Source organism: Choloepus didactylus, chromosome 19 (genome assembly GCF_015220235.1).
Source record: "Choloepus didactylus isolate mChoDid1 chromosome 19, mChoDid1.pri, whole genome shotgun sequence".
In the NCBI taxonomy this organism is placed as follows: domain Eukaryota; kingdom Metazoa; phylum Chordata; class Mammalia; order Pilosa; family Megalonychidae; genus Choloepus; species Choloepus didactylus.
The window spans coordinates 36,174,641-36,193,497 of NC_051325.1; the positions used below are offsets into that span (position 1 = coordinate 36,174,641).

Below are 18,857 nucleotides of genomic sequence, written 5' to 3' on the forward strand. Positions count from 1 at the left end.
GATACTTTTTAAAGGCCAACATTTCCTTTATACCCTCTGGCCCTTTTGCCTTAATCTGACCCAGATAAAATCGGTTAGTTTCCTCCCCAGGGAGGAGAGTGGCCTTGAGCAAGTCTTGTGTCCCACCCTTATCTCTTTAGGAGCTCTTCTGGGAGGGGAGAGGTTTATTTTGGAGGCCTTTGCTAGGAAACCTTTGAACAAACCAGGTCCAAACTCTAGCCTGGCACTCGAAGTTCATCTTGGCTTTCTCCACAGGCCTCATGTCCGTCAAGAATGTCCTCACCTCCATTCAAAAGGCCTTTGGGCAATGCTAACATCAGGGGTTTATTTTGACGTATTGAATCAAAAGGACTCAAATCACTAACATTGAACACATACTATGTGCTATTCTCCTAAGGCCTAGTGGAGTCAGGATTTGAACCCAGACCTGCTGGCCCTGCCACTTGTGAAAGTCATTTAATCTCTTGGAACTTTAATGTCCTCGTGTGTAAAACAGGGGTAATACATTGTCCCAAAGCACTTACAAATATCCTTACTCAATCATCCATGCATCCTATCAGTTCAGTGTAAAGCTAGAGCTCTTTGCAGTTTCCTCCTGTGGCTTTGCTCACTCTTTTCCATCCCAATTCTTGCTGACTTAACTCCTCATCTTTTAGGGCAAGTGTCACCCCAAGAAGCCATACCACAATGCTCAGGTGAAATCTAGATGAGGAAATTAGTTCGAAACCTGGATTTACCTCTGATATTGCGCATGACGGTCAATTCCCCGCTCTGAGCCGGTTTACCTCTTTCGTAAAGTAGGTGTAATTCATTTTATTGAGAACCTATATATTAGGGACTGGCGACACAGCTGAGAACAGAACCAAGAAGGCCCTTGCTTCCATAGGAAGACACAAAGGTACAAGGTACTTTTCTGACAAGGTACTCACAATAAAAACTGATGAGATTAGAGGGTCGTTATAGATAGGGTGGTCATAGAATGTGTCCCTGAGGTGACTTAAATCTTTCCCGAAAGCGCTTATCAATTATGGTATCAAAAAAACCCATGTCTGTAGAAATTCATTGTAACGCGAAATTGTTTTTTGGCTACCGCTAAGGACCATTTGTAACTAGACCGCGCCTTCTGGGCGGAGTCAGTCCGTCCCATTGGTTGCATCAGATCACGTGGCAGTCGACGTCCAGCCCTCCGGGTGCCCCGTCTGCCTGTTATGGACCGGGCCCCACCCCCGGCGCGCGTCTGAATCCCTCTCTATAAAAGGAGCCGGCGGGAGATGACGAGCCTGTACGTCGACGCGTAACGGCGGTTGCGTGTGAGGTCATCGCGCGGGAGGGCGAGCGGGGTCGGGGTTTGAACGAGACGGAGACGGAACCGGAGCCGGGCAGAGGTAGTGGACGCGGTCCCGCCGAGAGCCGGTGAGCCAGCTAGCGGACATGGGGCCGTGACCGTCCACGGGCGGCCGGGTGGGCCTCGGGCCGGCAGGCTCCGGTGGGTCTTGCGGGCTGTGCCCGGGTCGCTCCACACGGCGGTGTGGTTCGGGCCGGGTGGGGGAGGGGCGAGGCCGTGACCCCGCGCGCGCGGGCTGGGCCGGGGGGCGCGCGCTCCGATCTGCTGTGGGGGTGGGGCCTCGCGCCGGAAGTGGGGACTGCCCCTCGCGGCGTGGGGGCTTCTGGGTCGCGGCCGAGGTGAGGATCGCGGACTGCTGCGGGCCGCGGTTTCTTCGGCTAAGCCGGGGTAGGGTGTGTGTGTGTGTGTGTGTGTGTGTGTGTGTGTGTGTGTGGCGAGCGCTTCCGGGAGCCCTGGGGACTCCCACTGTAGAAGGCGATACCGCCCCATGGGATTTGGGTTCTGACCTCATGGGTTCGATTTTCTGGTGTGCGACTTTGGGTAGGTGCTTAGCCTTCTGGGTCCCAGCTTCCTCATCTGTAAACCGAGGGTGAAGATAATACCATGTAGAGGAAGCTCTTAGCACGGTGGTGCTTGGCAAAGAGTAAGCCAGCTATTTGGACTCCTTTCAATATAGATTGAGCTCCTACAAAGTGCAAGGCACCGCCAAGTGCGGGGGATAGGCCTGCTCCCTAAAAGTCTATGTTATGTTGGGGAGACAGGAAGCAAGAAAATAAATTGATGGATAAGATAATTTAATATAGTAATTAGTAGTAGGGAAACCATAAAACCATAAAAGTGCTTTTCCAGTTCTAGCTGTAAAGCTGTTTTCTGGTGTTGTGGCAGGCCTGGGCCATTTTAGGGATGAGAATCCTAAATCCCATTGCGGGGAAATATCTCTTGTCCTGGAGTCAACTTCTCTGATGGGGTTTCTCTAAGAGTAGTAACAATAATAGCAGCTCTTGGTTAATTGGGCTCTCACCATGTGCTAGGCATTGTGTTAAGTGCTTGGTGTGGCATTATGTCATTTAATACTCACAGTATCTCTAAAAGATATTATTTTCGTTTTACAAATGACAAAATTGACAGGTGAAGTGGCTTGCCTTATGCTGCCCAGCAAGTGACTCTACCCATTTCTGACTCCAGAGTCCACACATTATCTTCCTGAGGGCCAAAACTAGAGAACATGTTTCATTTGTCCCTATGTGCCATGTCCCGGTGTGCCAAAGTGCTTCGCAGTTTCTGCCACGTAAGGAAGCTTAGAAATGAAGTGCTTTTCACAGATACTTTGTGAAGTGTTTTCATATTCTTACTTAATCCTCACCACCACCTTATGCAGGAGATAGTGTTCCCATTTTACAGGTGAACCATTTGTGATCCACAGAGGTAAGGTGTCTTACCTAGGATCATATAGCTTTTTGTGGTGGCACCTCCCTCCCTTTCTTTCCTTAAGTTCCAGTATGGTGCCTTGAAAGCATTAGGGTGCTCATCAGCTGGCATTGAATTAGAATGGGTTTGGGAACTGCTAGGAGAACTGCGGGAAGACAGTCCAGGACAAGCAAGAGGGAGCTCTTTCAAGGCTGTGGAAACATGTATCCTGGAGCCTTTTAAGGGTGAGGTTTGTGTGTGGTCATCGGGTTGTCCATTTTTGATACCAAGTGTTGGAATTCTTTTGGAGGAATTTAACTATAGCTGTTTTTTCTCAGTAGCAGGCTCTAGTTCGTCTCGCTGGAAGAGCCAATTAATCTATTGAGTCAGTGGATTTATTGCACATCCACGAGGTGCCTGACTTCACATATTTAGTGGCTATGGAGTTTGCAGAGCACATGGGACCAGGTGTTAATGTTCTGCTAATAGAGTTTTAAGGTATGATGAAAGGCCATAATGTTTTCCTGAGTTGGGGTGTGGTAAGGAGACACGAGGCTTTACCAGCTGCCTGCGTTTTATGGTAGCATGACACACACAGTACTTGATATATGAATATCACGAAAGTAGATTACAAGTGTTCAGCCTGGGACCATGTTTTTTGCTTGGATGTGTCTCTGCTTGGTACCTCATAAGAGCATTTTGCATACTGTGTGCATTTCATTTATTTATTCATTCAAGGGATTTTAAATAGGTGGGTCACTTAATCTGATTTGTTATTCACAAAATTCTCTCTGGTTGTGAAGACGTGATTGAGACTCTGAGACTAATTTGAAAGCTGTTGTAGCAGATCCAGATGAGAGATGGTGGGCGGCAGGTCTCAGGCACTGTTTTTGGTGCTCAGGATATGAGGATGAGTGAGGCAAAGTCTCTGCCCTGGACCTTGTTTAGTACATTATATGTGTCAGATACTGTGCCAAGTATTTTATATATTATCTCATTTAAACCTCAACATGATCCTTTTCATATAGATGGTTTTGGTTTTTTCTTTGTTTTTTAACTTGTAAGATAACTGAGGCATATTGAAGTCACACAACTGAGTGACAGCCTCCCATTCAAACCCAAGTCCTCCTGGCTGTTTGAAATCCTTAGTTCTCTCCTTAGAATGGATTGCTACTTGCCCAAATCTGGTCTGGTAACGATTTAGAGATGAAGAGATAATGACAATCTAGTGAGAAAATGCTTGTTGTGGAAGTATGAATGAAGTGCTCTGGGAACATAGGAGTGATGAATTTTCCAGTGGAGTCAGAAACTAAATTGTGTTGGCCTCTTTCATAACTTGGTTTTATTGGCTGAGTTTGGAAGTATAAGAATGTTAGTTTGCTTTTCTGAAAAAAGTGTATATTGATACATACTTCTTTCTTTGATACTGTCCTGCCAACCTGAAGATAAATAGCATTTACTGATTGCCCACTGTCTGGAAGGCACTGTTCAAATGCCGTGGGCAATGTAAAGGTTTAGACCCAGGTAAGTCATTTACCTCTCTTAGGCCCCTGTCACCCCTACTTGTAAAGAGGGTATTGGATGGGTGAATCTCAGTCTGTTCCAGCCCTCATGTTCTCTTGCTGCATGAGTCAAAAGGCTTCTAGCAGCCTAGTGCAGGAGACAGATGTGGGAAGACGAACTTGTACACTAGAGATTTATGTGGTGGGAATTAAGTGCTCGCAACACTGCAAAGGGCTGGGAACTCATGGTTGTTCTGGATTTGCTCTGAGGTCACCCCCCCCCCCCGTCCCCCACCCCCTGGGAATATTATTGTCTCACAAAATGAGGAATAGTGCTAAGTGTCAAGGACACATTGAAATATATTTTAAAGTTGGCATAGTGACTGCCCAGGGATTTAATTGAGATCTGGTTTAGCCGGCCTTATCTTATGTTGCTGAGTATTCTTTGTACTCTGCTTAAAACCCTACAGTGGATTCCTTAACATTAGAATGATGTCCAAACTCCTTACCATGGCCTATGAAGCCCTAACATGACTTGGTCTCTTCTCTTTTCTCTTCCGTTTCTTACCACTCTTCCTCTTGTTGGCTGAGCTGTTGTCACCATTCTTCCATGCTTCCATGTGACTGCTTCCTTCTGATTCTTAAGCTGAAATGTCACCTCAGAGAGGCTTCCCTGACCACATCTCCCCACCCCCCAATTGCCTAACTGTCATTATGAAACATTTGTGTATTTGGTCAGCATCAGACTTCCACTACTGGCATGTGGACTCCCTGTGGACAGGCATCTTGTCTCTCTGCTCATCTCTTGTTTCTGGGTCTCTAGAACAGTGCTTGTTAAACATTTAACAGACCTTGTTAAACAATTGTTGAATGAATAGGGAACAACTGAACTGGTATTTGAAGATGATGGCACCCACATTTACAGCATTTTAAATTAGATTTGCTTCTGTGTGTTTATTGTTTTGAATTTGAAAGTTTGGCCTAAAGGCATGAGGCAGCATTTTCTAGGTGAGCAGAAGGACTGGATGGATGGTAGGTCTGGGCAGGCCTGGGCATGAAGCCCTAGGGCTTCTTTGTGCTGGCTTTGTGATGTTGTACCTCTCTTTCCTCATCTATAAAATGAGGAGAATGAGGTGAGTCTTGCATAGGGCTGTCAGGGTTAAATGAAAAGTGTCTGTGATTCTCCTGGCCCAGGGCTGGTCCTCAGATGCCCTCCTCTCCAGATGGCTCAGCAGAAAAATCAGTATCAAGGGCTCGAGTACTGTCAGGTCATTAACCACCATTAGCACCTTTTTAGTACTTAAGGTATTGAAAAGCTTATTTATATTTAAGTTAAAAGTAGATATAATCTTTAAAGAAAATTGGGAAATAGTGAAAATGATAACAAGGAATTAATGAAAGCCCACTATCTGAAGAAAACGGCTATAAAATTTTTGATATCTTAATGGTAAGCTTGGACTGATGTTTTTCAAACAGAGAGCTTTCTTGTTTCTGCATTAGCCTCCTTTCATAAAGCCTCTAATCATTCCTTTACTTTGTGTCTCTTGTAATATAAAATTTTATATTAATCACTTTAAAAAATGTGGTCTAAACTTTTGACTGGCTGGTATGGGACAATTCATTTTAGATTCTGTTTTTTTGTGTGTGGAAATCCAGGCTTGTGGGTAGAATCCTAGTGTCTCTCGTTTGGCCTCTCTGGGAAGAAGGTGAGACTTACACAGTGAGTGTTTCCACTGATCTGCTTTGGCTAACTCGCCAGGAAAAGTTTGCCCTCACTTGCATAGCTAATATAATGAGCCCTTTTCTTTTCCTCACATGCTGTAGAAGATGGCAGTGAATGTATACTCGACATCAGTGACCAGTGATAACTTAAGTCGACATGACATGCTGGCTTGGATCAACGAGTCTCTGCAGTTGAATTTGACAAAAATCGAACAGTTGTGCTCAGGTAAGAGAAATCCACAAGACCACTTTTCTAGGAAAGCCTGTCAATTCTTTGGGAATGCTTAGTCCCTGTATCTGACTACAGAAGTCACACGCAGAGGTTCATGATCTGTTACATCTGCCTCTTCTCTTCCTCTTTAGTCCTGTCTTGCTTCTGCTTCTAAAAGGAACGGCTTAACAAAAGTGGGCTTCTGCCCTGCATGTTCACCATCTCCTGCTGCAGACACTGCATTCTGAGGCCCTCTGCCAAGCCTCAGCTTCTTGGTCTATACTCTTTGGCGCCCAGATTTGAAATGTCTTATTTGGAGACAGTAGTTTTATATTAGTTCTTCAGTGGCATCCCTTATTCCCAAGAAGCACAAGACCAAAGTCAGACAAATGCCATTTCAGCCATAATTTTCTTAGGCTACTATTTAACAATAGAAGGAGTTTGGTAGGTAATGATTAAAAAAACAAAAAGAAATCTGTTTTCTTTCTGCTAAAAAAGTAGTACATACTATATATCATTTAGAAAGCCAGAAAGGAGAATGTAAAGAGTAGATGTTTGAATGTTTTTCCTTTCTTTGTACATACTTATTTGTATATATTTCAGCTTTTTTTTCATTTAGCATTAAATTATATTGTCATTCTATATCTTGGAAATACTTATTTTTAACAGCTGTATACTGTTTCTTTCTGTGGGTATACTGGAGTTGCTTGATTTCCACCCAAGTTTTGGATATTTAGATTGTTTCTAATGTTTCCATTCTATGAATAATGACTGGATTGACTATCCTTTAACATAAATTTTCTTATCTATGTTTATTTCTTTAGTGATCCCTAGAAGTTGAATTTCCAGATTAAAGGGTGTAAACTCTAGGCTCTTGGTAACGTATTACCAATTTTTACTCCCTCTAGAGGCTTATTGACCGTCTCACCTTAGAGTTCTGCTACTGCCTCTGACTGTCCTGACATGGTAAGCAGAGTGTCAGGTTTATCAAAACTGAATCTCCCAAAGATGGGAGGTAAAGTCAGGAATATGCCAGAAAAATGATGGGATAAGGATCCTGCTGCTACTTAAATTCTTGTCTTATTCATGGGGTAGACAATCAGCACCCTCAGCCTCTTCTAGCTAATAAGAACAACAGTCATTTAATTGAATACTTACATGCCAGGTTTCATGTAAATGCTTTGCAAACAACTATTCATGTAATTCTCACTCTACCTCCATGAGGTAGATGTGGTTATTTTCTTTTTTTTTCTTTTGTTGTTGAGGATAGGTATGGTTTTTAACACCATTTTACACATGAGGAAACAGGCTTAGAGAAGTTGTGAAACAAGTCCAGGATTACAGAGCTGAGAACTGAAATGGGATTTGAACCTTCGTTCAGATCAGGAGTCCATGTTCTTCAACCACTGCACCTTACTCCTCGCTCTAGACTTTCCATTTTAACTCACCAGTATCATTTGGATTGATTTAAAATTATCTTCTGAGTTCAGCTTCTGTACTTCCTTATTTTATAGCTGGGTCTTAGTTTCAGTTGGTCATCTTATTTCCTCTGTGAGGTTTAATCTCAGTTTTACAGACAGACAGAGGGACCCATGGGTGAAGTTGTACAGTAAAATAGTGGTCCCAAAAGTAATGTTTATTAAACATTCATTACTTTTTTTAAGAGTAGATAAAGATTGTTAGCCATGGATCTGTGCTGCCTTTTTACCATTTTCTATTAGTTTTTTTTCAGTTCCATCTCTATATCCGCATTTGTTTGAGGCTTTTAAAGACTCATTTGCCCTGTGATATGTGACTGATGTGGGGATGAGGTCATCTTAATTTTCATTTGAGCCAGCTTTTTCACCAGCATTTTTTCCCCTAAAATTTACCTATTTCTATAAATATACTCCAAAATATATTTCACTTAGTTAATATAATTCACTTGGTTATCTATACATGAAAAAATGAGATATTTTCATGTGTAGGTAAGTTGTTCATGTTCTGATCAAGGTTATCTCCTTCAGGCAGGGAGCTGTCATGGACAGGATTGGGCATCAAGAGTCTTCAGTCTGTTCTGAGCCATGTAACTTTGGATGAGTCCCTAATATCTGTTTCCTCTTCTGTAAACTGGTTTAGTAGTACCTGGCCCACCTATTGGACTGTTGTGAGGACCAACTGTAATGATAGCTCTCGGATATTATTTCTGTGCCAGACTCGGGGGGTGAGTGTAGATCCTCTTGAGGAAGGACGTGTCTCCTTTTGCAGGTGAAAAGACTGTGCTTATGCATGATGGAGCCTGGTTTTGCACAGAGATCTGTCAGACCACACAGTCCATACTCAATCTGCAATATATGTGATGTCTTTTAATGAAACATTTGGAAGAGAGTTCAATTTAAACTAATGTGAGTTTTATATAATCAATTACAATGTTATTAGCTCATTAAAAAAATCTGAAGTGTATCAACTGCCTAAAGCCTACCACTTTCCTTATTCCAGACAAAAGGATTTTTCCCCACACTTGGTTATGATTTGTAAATAAGTTTTTTTTTTTCCCCACAATGGGAATTTATTAATTTACAAGATTACAGTTTCTGAGGCTCTAAAAATATCCACATCAAGGCATCATCAAGATGATACCTGGACTCCTTGCCAGATGGTAAGGCACAAGGTATCTGCTGGTCTTTCCCTTCTCTTCTGGGCTTTGTTGCTTCCAGCTTCTGGCTTCATGGGCTTCCTCTCTGTTTCTGTGGCGTCTGTTCTCAGCTTCTGTATTTGTCCTTGTCTTTTAGCTTCTGTATATTTCTCTGAATTTCATCCTCTTATAAAGCGACTCCAGAAAGAGGATTAAGATCCACCTGGAGCATGCCTCAACTGAAATAACCTAATGTAAAGGTCCCACCCACAATAGGTCTACACCCACAGAAATGGATTAGGTTTAAGAACGTGATCTTCTGTGGTCCATTCAACTTCAAACTACTATCCTCCACCATCTAGACCCCCAAAAGACATGTTATCTCCTATACAAAATGCATTTGTTCCATCACAGTATCTCAAACACCTTAAATCACTTCAGTAAAAATACGTAAATAAGTTTTTATTCATTCATAACTAGTTCTCTAGAGAGCTATGTAGGACCTCTTTTGGAGTATTGTGTTTCATGTTAGTGTTTAGAAAGTCAGGTCTTGGCTCTCAGTATGAGAACAAATAGAATGAGCCACAGACACTGTCCCTGAAGAAGACCTAATGTCAAGGAATTGGAGTCTAGAGAGGGTGAGGCTCCTCAGCTCCTTGCATTTACTGAGGCCCGTGGAGAATCGCAAAAGCCTTTAGTACCAGTGTCTAGTCCCTCCCGATCTTACCTCTATAAGCAGAGGATTAAGCACACAAGAATTCTCCATCAAGTAGAAGCTTTTAAAAGGGTCCCTTGAGAAGGAAAGCTGTGAGCAACTACATTGCTGATGTGCTGGCTGCGTGTGAAATGTCTGAGTTTTGTCGGTATTGTGGGGTCTCTCCCCTTACCTCCCTCCCAGCAATGAAAGGTGCCTTTGCTTGGCTCTTACCAAGCAATGAGATAAGGTGAGGATACTTTCACTGACAAAATTGGCATATTGTTTCCAGATTCGTTATTACATCTGTAGGCCTCTTGTTTTGGAGTGCTAGTCATTAAGGGAAAAACCCTCATCACAGAGAATCATGTCGATGAGGGATTGCTTGTGTCAAAAAGTGGATGCTGGGCGAGATTTCAGTCGACCAAGATGGTGGCTCGGGATGTTCCAGGATTCTGTTCCCTTACAGAATCTTTGAACAACTAGCAAAAACTGGCAGACCCATCTTCCTCAAAACGTGAGAAAATAGTTAAAGGGTTGCAGTAACTGGACAATGCAGAATCAGGAAAATACAACTTTAAAAATGGTAGGAGAAGTTTGTGGCGCCCTTACTGGTCCCCACTTTCACCGACCCCTCCCCACCCCTCTGGCTTGTTGCCGAACTGGCCCTTGCTCCCATTGTGGGTCCTGGGCCGTGTTATGGAAGGAGCAGAGTAACTCTCCTTTGCATACTGGGTGCCTGCATGTCAGTGCCAGTCTTATCAGGTGGCAGCCTTGAAGACAGAACCAGGAAACTCCTCTCTGGCTTGCCCTCCCAGAACTTGCCCTGCAGGCAGAAGCACCTTGTAGACCTCAAAAGCAGTGTAAGAAACAGTTAAGTCACAGTGCTTGGGGCAAAAGATTACCAGCTTCAAGACACACAATATATCACCTGGGAGGGTATATCATAAGGAGTAGATGGGACATTGGGATTCCTGTAAATGGGGGAATTCCTAAGACCACAAACAAGGGCAGCCCAGAAAAGATGGAGAAGACCTTTTTCTTCACTTTACCCTTGGGCTGATCTTCTTGACAGGTCGGCAGAACTCTGGAGGAGAGCTCAGCCAACGCATAGCCAATATGCAGACTGAAAGGTGTTTTTGTTTTGATTTGTTTGTTTTTGTTAGCTCCTGGCACTGAAGGAAATCTCTGTTGTATCACTAGCTGGGTACAGATTTAAGGAACAGATAGTGCGGGGACTAAATCCCAGAGCCAACGCATTAAAATATTAAAATGTGCAGTGTGCAGCAAAAGGTTACAAGACAAAAGATGAAACAAGAAATGATGGCCCATCCAAAGGAGCAAAATAAAGATTCAGAAACCATCAACAAAGACGACCAGACTTTGGACATATCAGATGAGGACTTAAAAAAATTGCTCGTCAGTATGCTCAAAGTGATTAAGGGAAACAGGGAAAGAACTAAAGGTTATCAGGAAAATGGTGAACAATGTGAGAATCCAAATAGAAATTTTTAAAAGGAACCAAACTTGAAAATCACAATAACTGAAAGGAAAATTTCCCTGGAGGTTTTATTCAGCAGATTAGAGCTGGCAGAAGAAATAGTGAACTCCAAGACAAGGCAATTGAGATGATTCAGGCTGAGGAGCAGAAAGAAAAAGGAATGAAAAATAGTCAACAGAGCCTAAGAGGTTTGTGGGACACAGTCGTGTACTAGTACATACATTATGGGAGACCCAGAAGGAGAAGAAAGAGAGAAAGGGGCAGAAGGAGTAGTCAAAGAAATAATGGCAGAAAATATCCCAAATTTAGTGGAAGATGTGAATATATACATTTAGGAAGCCCACTGAGCCCCAAACAGGAAAAACCCAGAGAACCATGCCCAGACACTTGTAGTCAAACTGTTGTATGCTGAGGTTAAAAAAAAAATCTCAAATCAGAGACCTAACCTCACAACTGGAGAAACTAGAAAAACAAGAGCAAAATAAACCCAAAGCAAGAAAATAAAGATTAGAGCAAAGATAACTGAAATAACGAATAATAAGAAAACAATAGAATCAATGAAACTAAAAGCGGATTCTTTGAAAAAATCAACAAATTGACAAATCTTTAGCTAAACTGAGAAAGAAAAAAAGAGAGGACACAAATAACTAAAATCAGACCCACAGAAATAAAAAAGATTACAAGAGGATACTATGAACAGCTGTTTGCCAGCAAATTAGATAACCTAAATGAAATGAACAAATTTCTGGAAACACAAAAAATACCTACACTGACTCAAGAAGAACTAGATCTCACCAGACCAATACCAAGAGAGTGGATCAGTAACCAAAAACCTCCCAATAAAGAAAAGTCTAGGACCAGATAGCTTCATAGGTGAATTTTACCAGACGTTCCAAGAAGAATTAACACCAGTCTTATTCAAACTCTTGCCAAAAATTAGAGAAGGGAACACTCTCTAATTTGTTCTGGGAGGCCAGCATCACCCTTAATACAAAGCCAGATAAGGACATCACAAGAAAACTACAGACCAGTATCCCTTGTGAATATAAATGTAAATATCCTCCACAAAGTCCAAGCAAAGTGAATCCAGCAGTACGTTAAGACAGTTATGCACCATGATCAAGTAGGATTTATCCCAGGTCTGCAAAGGTAGTTCAGCGTAAGAAAATCACGTTAATAAAATGAAGGAAAAAAACACAACAGTCACCACAATTGATGCTGAAAAGACATTTGATGAAATCCAGCATCCCTTGATAAAAACACTTGGAAAACTAAGAATGGAAGGAGCCTTCTTCAAAATGATAAAGGGCATCTATGAAAAACTTAGAGCTGATGTCATACTCAATGATACAAGACTGAGTCTTCCTTCTCAGATCAGGAACAAGACAAGGATGCCACCACTTTTATTCAACATTGTACTCAAAGTTCTAGCCAGAACAGTTAGGCAAGAAAAAGAAATAAAAGGCATCTCTGATGGTTTGGAACTGTATGTACCCCAGAAAATCATGTTGTTGAAGCTGATCCATTCCTGTGGATGTGAACCTGTTGTGAGTGAGATGATGAGGTTGCTTCGGTTGGGGCATGGCCCAGGGTGGGTGTTAATTCTCTTACTGGAGTTCTTCATAAATGGTATGAATACAGAGAGAGAGAAAGCCACGAAAGCAAGAAACTGAAAGCAGCGAGACCCAGAGGAAAAGGGAGAGACCAGCAGACACCACCACGTGCTTTGCCATGTGGTAGAGGACCCAAGGATCACCAGCAGCATGTCTTCAGAAAGAAAGCATTGCCATGATTTGGACATTCTTGGATTTTTTTCTCAGCCTAATAAATTCCCATTGTTAAGCCATTTCATAGTATCTGCTTTCAACTTCCTAGCAAGCTAAAACAGCATCCAAATTAGAAAGGAAGAAGTAAAACTGTCCCTATTTGCAGATAGCATGATCATATATATAGAAAATCCTGAAAAATCCACAACAAAATTACTAGAGCTAATAAATTGAGCAAAGTGGCAGGATATAAGATCAACATGAAAAATCAGTGCTGTTTCTGTATACTAGTAGTGAATCATTTGAAAAGAAAATTAAGAATAAAATTCCATTTACTATAACAACTGAAAGAATTAAAATCTAGGAATAAATTTAACCAAGGATGTAAAGAGGATTTGTACATGGAAAACTGAAACATTGCTAAAAGAAATAGATGACCTAAGCAAATGGAAAGACATTCTGTGTTTATGGATTGGAAGACTAAATTAAGATGTCAGTTCTACCTGAAGTGACTAAATTAAGATGTCAACTCTACCTAAAATGAAATCCCAATCATAGTTCCAACAGCCTTTTTTGCAAAAGTGGAAAAGCCAATCATCAAATTTATATGGAAGGGTGAGGGGGTCCCTAGTAGCCAAAACCATTTTGAAAAAGAAGAAAGAAGCTGGAGGACTCACACTGCCTTATTTTAAATCTTATTACAAAGCTGCAGTATTCAAAGCAGTGTGTTACTGGCACTGGGACAAATATGGACCAATGGAATTGAATTGAGAGTTCAGAAATAAATCCTTACATACATAGTCAATCGATTTTTTAAAATGTAATTTTATTGAGATATATTCACACGCTGTACAATCCATCCAAAATACATGATCAGTGGTTTCAGCGTCATCACATAGTTGTGCATTCATCACCGTGATCAATTTTAGAACATTTGCATTGCTCCAGAAAAAGAAAGAAAAAGAAAAACCCCAAACATCCCATACCCCTTATCCTCCTCTTGTTGATCCCTAGTATTGCACTCTACACAATTTTAAGATTTTAAATAAAGGTAGGTTAACTAAGACAGTGTAGTATTGTCAGAGATGTATATATAGATTAGTGGAACATAAAACATCCAGAAGTAGATCCATACAAACGGGCAAGTGACTTTTTTTTTTTTTAAATACAGCTATATAATCCTTAACAGAGATGAGAAGCTATTGGATTAGAGCTCAGCAATGTCCGGTATTTCCTTCTAGCTATTCTAATATGCAAGAAACTAAAAAGAAATACCTATATAATGAGTCAGTAGTCATAATCATTTGTTAGGTTCTAATTACTCAGTTACACCTCCTCCCTCTCATTTAATCATTCAGCCTTCAGGGGTATTTGGGCAATGACTATTTTAACTTCACCCTACTGGAAAGGGGTGTTGACCTTATGGGGTAGAGGAATGAAACTGGTTGATGTTTTTCCAATTGATTTTTGACGGGAGTGCCAAATACACTGAATAGGGAATGAATGATCTCAGCAAATGGTGCTGGGAAAACTAGATGTCTATATTCAAAAGAATGGTGGAACCCTGCCTCACACTATATACAAAAATCAACTCAAAATGGATCAAAGACCTAAATATAAGAACCAAAACTATAAAACTAGGAGGCATAGGGAAGCAACTTCAGGACCTCGTGTTAGGCATTGGTTTCTTAGATTTTACAGCAAAAGTATGAGCAGCAGCAACACAAATAGGGGACTTCATCAGAGTTAAAAACTTGTCAGGAAAGTAAAAAAAGAGCCTACAGAATGGGAGAAAATATTTGAGAACTACGTGTCTGATAAGGGTTTTAACAGAGTATATAGAAATCCTATAACTCAAAAGTAAAAAGACAGTCTAATTTAAAAATGGGTAAAAGACTTGAGTAGACATTTCTCCAGAGAAGATATGCAGATGGCCAATAAGCACATGAAAAGATGCTCAATATCATTAGCCATTAGGGAAATGCAAAAGAATAGTGCTGTTTCATACCCACTATAATGGCTGCTGTTAAAAAAATGGAAAATAGCAAGTGTCGCAAGTACGTGAAGGAATAGGAACATTTGTTCATTGTTGGTGGGGATGCAAAATGGTGCAGTCACTGTGGAAAAGAGTTTGGCAGGTCCTCAGGAAATTACATTTAGAATTAGCTTACGATTCGGTAATCTCATTTCTAGGTATATACCCCAAAGAATTGAAAGCAGGGACTCAGATATTTGCATACTGTTATTCATAGCAGCATTATTCACAATGCTTTGTTTTTTCTCTTCAAGTTGGCTCCTTTTGCCAGGTGCTTCATTTAGGGCCATAGTTCTATCATTCTTCTAGTATCTCAGACCTGAGAATCATCTTTTGAAGCTCTTCACAGAGTTCTGTTTTGTCTTCGGTAGGGTCTTTTGGATCCAACCCCTTCTTAGTTTGCTTCCTGCTGTCCAGTGGCATCCTAACTGGCACAAGTCTCTAGTACCGCAGACTTTTCTGAGACTGTTCATTAAGTCATTCTTCTGCTCAAGGATCTTCAGTAACTCCCAACATACTTGCCTAACTCTTCAAGCATCTCCTTGATTTTTCTTGGCCTTAATTAAAGCAAAACAAAAGACTAGACAACTTATTTTCTGCTGATTTTAAGTAATTAGGTCCTCATTATCAAAAGTTAGTGATAGTCTTACTCTGCATTGTGGGACTGAGAACATCTTGACCAAAAGGGGGAAGCGAAATAAACAAAGAAAAGTTTCAGTGGCTGAGAGATTTCAAATGGAGCTGAGAGATCACTCTGGAGGGCATTCTTATGCACAATATAGATAATCCCTTTTTAGGTTTTAATGTATTGGAAAAGCTAGAAGTAAATACCTGAAACTATCAAACTGCAACCCACATAATTCTTGGACGATTGTGTAACTATGTAGCTTACATGGGGTGACTGTGAGTGTGAAAATCTTGTGGCTCACGCTCCCTTTATCCAGTGTGTGGATGGATGAGTAGAAAAATGGGGACAAAAACTAAATGAAAAATAGGGTGGGATGGGGGGGATGATTCGGGTATTCTTTTTTATTTATTTTTTATTCTTATTTTTATTCTTTCTGGTGTAAGGAAAATGTTAAAAAATAGATTGGGGTGATGAATGCACAACTAACTATATGATAGTGCTGTGAACAGTTGATTGTACACCAGGGTTGATTGTATGGTATGTGAATATATCTCAATAAAACTGAATTTTAAAAATAGTGATAGTCATTGTCATCTATTTGCTGTGTTTTCCCCTAATTATGGCTTCATATATTGAGTGCTTACCATAGAACAGGCCCTTTCCAAAGTGCTTTACATATATAATTGTGAAAGGTGGGGACTATTGTTCCCATTTTACAGCTAGAGAAACTGGGGCAAAGAGGTTAAAAAGATTGCTCTAGGTTACTCATTTTAGCTGTACTTCGATTTTCCTGTAGTTAAAATTGTAGCTGACATACCATATATACAGTTTTTATTTTTTGACTGACTAAAACCTTCAAAATGTTTTATAATTTATACTCTGGGTGTGTGTGTGTGTGTGTGTATTCTCTTTTCTTCCTTTTTACACAAATAGTAGGTTAATCACACTGTATTCTGAAGTGTTCCATATCCATATATGAAGTGCCTCTTATCTTTTAGGGCTGTGTAGTACCATAATTTCTTTGGGTCACCCCTCTGCCAGTGGACATTTAGGATGTTTCCAATCTCTTGCTATTACAGACTGTTGAAATAAATAGTATTTGTAAGTATGTGTTGTGCAGTTTTATTCCTGCTCTTTAAATTAAAAGATTTTTCTCATGTTAAATATCTTAAACCTGATTTTTAATATGTATAGTAATGACTTTTCACATCCCTCTACTTCCAGATTTTATTCATTGAAGACCCAATTCAAGCCTTTCCTGTTTCCCAAAGCCTGAACTCTTAGGTTTAACAGTTTGTGTCCTGTCTGTTAGTATTGAAACCCTGGGAGTTTTTAATCTGGGGTCTTCTGATAGGGGAGATTCTGTTGCGTTGGCTGTAACTTTCATCTAATTCTCCTAGAGACCCTTGACCTGAAAGGATTGAGAGCCACTGTACTTGAGAATACTGCAACCTTCTGGAGTAGGGGCTGCATTGTGCGCTTGGTTTATGTTCTCTGCTTGCAACTCAGAGCCTGGTAGAGAGGAGCCAGGGCAGTAGGTGGAGACTTGGTAGTCATCTAGTGACATGCCCTAAGTCTGTCAGCCTCAGGCCACAGATGATGTGGGCCTTTTCTGTTGCAGATTGTTGGATCATTGGCCACCTAAGGAGTGCCCCTAGCTAGCCCTGCTGGTGTTGCTTGCCTTTGCTCTGGTTATGGCCACGTGGCCTTCCAAGGTTGAGGCATTATAATATAGGCCAGGAGCTTTCAGCCTTTTTCCTCTAGAAAACATCTTTTCTCTTTTTAAAATTTTACCTTCTTTTTTTGTTTTCTGATTTTATAAAATACTCACTGTAGTACATAATTATTTTAAAAATGGAATGCCTTCAGTACCACCTCTGAGAGATTGGACACCATTTGACCATTTTTGGTCTGCAGAAACAGTAATTTCTTATGGCTTTATCTGATACATTGTGTTTTCTTCTAGTCTTTTTTTCTATGCATATATCTTAAGATAGATATTTTTTACATATAAGAAAACCATGTAGATATGTTTCTGTATCTTGCTTTTTCTTTTTAACATTAAATTTTGAGCTTTTCCCAAAAGAGTAAAAAGTGTAGTTTTGAATGCTCACAAAGTATTTTATCTTGAGGATTGGGGTGGTATAATTAATGTATGTAATTGATTTTTCCTCCTGTTGAAGATTTAGCTTCTTTCCAGTATTTAGTCCTGAGAATAAAGTTGTGATAACCAGTTTCGTGCATAAATTTTGTTCTTTTGAAAATACAAATCACTGCTTTGTGCTGGACCCCCATGTGTTTATTAGCCATTTATATTTCTTCTGTGAATTGTCCAGTTGCTTTGACTATTTTTGTTGGAGTCTAATGCTTTCCTTTATATTTTAACTCTTATTTCAGCCAATTTGGATTACAGCTGTAGGGCATATTTCTTTTTGCCCTGATCCAGAAAAAGCTTCTTTACTGAGTTACAGGTTATTAAAAGGAGTATAATGATACTGGGAAAAGAGCAGTGGACTGGGAGTCAGGATGCCTGGGGTCTGGTCCTAAGCTTGGCCTTATGGCCTTGAGCAAGTCAGTGTTCTTCTGGTCCTTAGTTTAAAATTTTATAATGACCCTAAAGGATTCTTTAGCTCACAGATAAAAATTGTCAGTTATTCAAGCAGGCTTTTTTTGAGAAGCAGATGACTCATGCTTTTACATCATTTTGATGGACTTTGGTCGTCCCATGGATGGCTTGAGAATACAGAACATTTAATAAATGCATAATATTTTGCTGTTTCAGAAAAAATGTCTTTTGTGTTTAAAACAGTACCATTGGTATAGATACTTAGATTATCCAATAAATAAAAAGTCAGGCTTTCACTTTGCAAGGCTTCTTTCTACTAAGAAAGTTACCCTGGTCACTGAAGTGCTTTTGCTCTCTTTGCTTTGTACCTTCTTTCCAAAAAGAATGATAATGGTACGCTTTATGCTGGACTTGGCAGGGGACCGATTTGGCCTGGTCTGAATTGAATTAAGTTGAATATACATTTCATGGGGTGGTCTTGAATGCTACAGAACACCTGTTGTTTAGTCACTGGATTGTTCTTTTGGCGGTAAGTGCACAGTGCAACCTGCCCTTTATTCAGAGAGGTCGATTTGGAAGGCATTAGAGAAACAACATTTCTGGAAATTTTAAACACTGAGGAAACTCTTTCTTTGGCATGGTGATGGAAAAAAAAATGGGCTGGTGGGAGAAAGAAGAAATTTGGAGAGCAAAAGGGATGGAATATATGCATTCATTTCTTACAGTGGCCTTTAAAGTAAGAAATACATATTTAAGGGAGGAACATAACCATATCTTATATTCAACTTTATCAAATGATGGATTAAGTTTATTTAGTGATATAAAAAGTCCAGGGAGACAAGCATCTTAGAAAAAAGAAAAAATTA

At 40.5% G+C, this 18,857-nt stretch overlaps 1 protein-coding gene across 1 annotated transcript in view; it reads left to right on the plus strand.

The window, feature by feature from the left end:
- The first annotated feature begins 1,280 nt into the window (after positions 1 to 1,280).
- MAPRE1 (microtubule associated protein RP/EB family member 1) overlaps positions 1,281 to 18,857 on the plus strand; it is a 40,213-nt gene continuing 22,636 nt past the window's right edge. The window contains exons 1-2 of the mRNA XM_037811461.1: positions 1,281 to 1,413; positions 6,079 to 6,202. Coding sequence (XP_037667389.1) covers positions 6,082 to 6,202 — 121 coding nt within the window. The 5' untranslated portion in view covers positions 1,281 to 1,413; positions 6,079 to 6,081. The remainder of the gene's footprint in view (positions 1,414 to 6,078; positions 6,203 to 18,857) is intronic.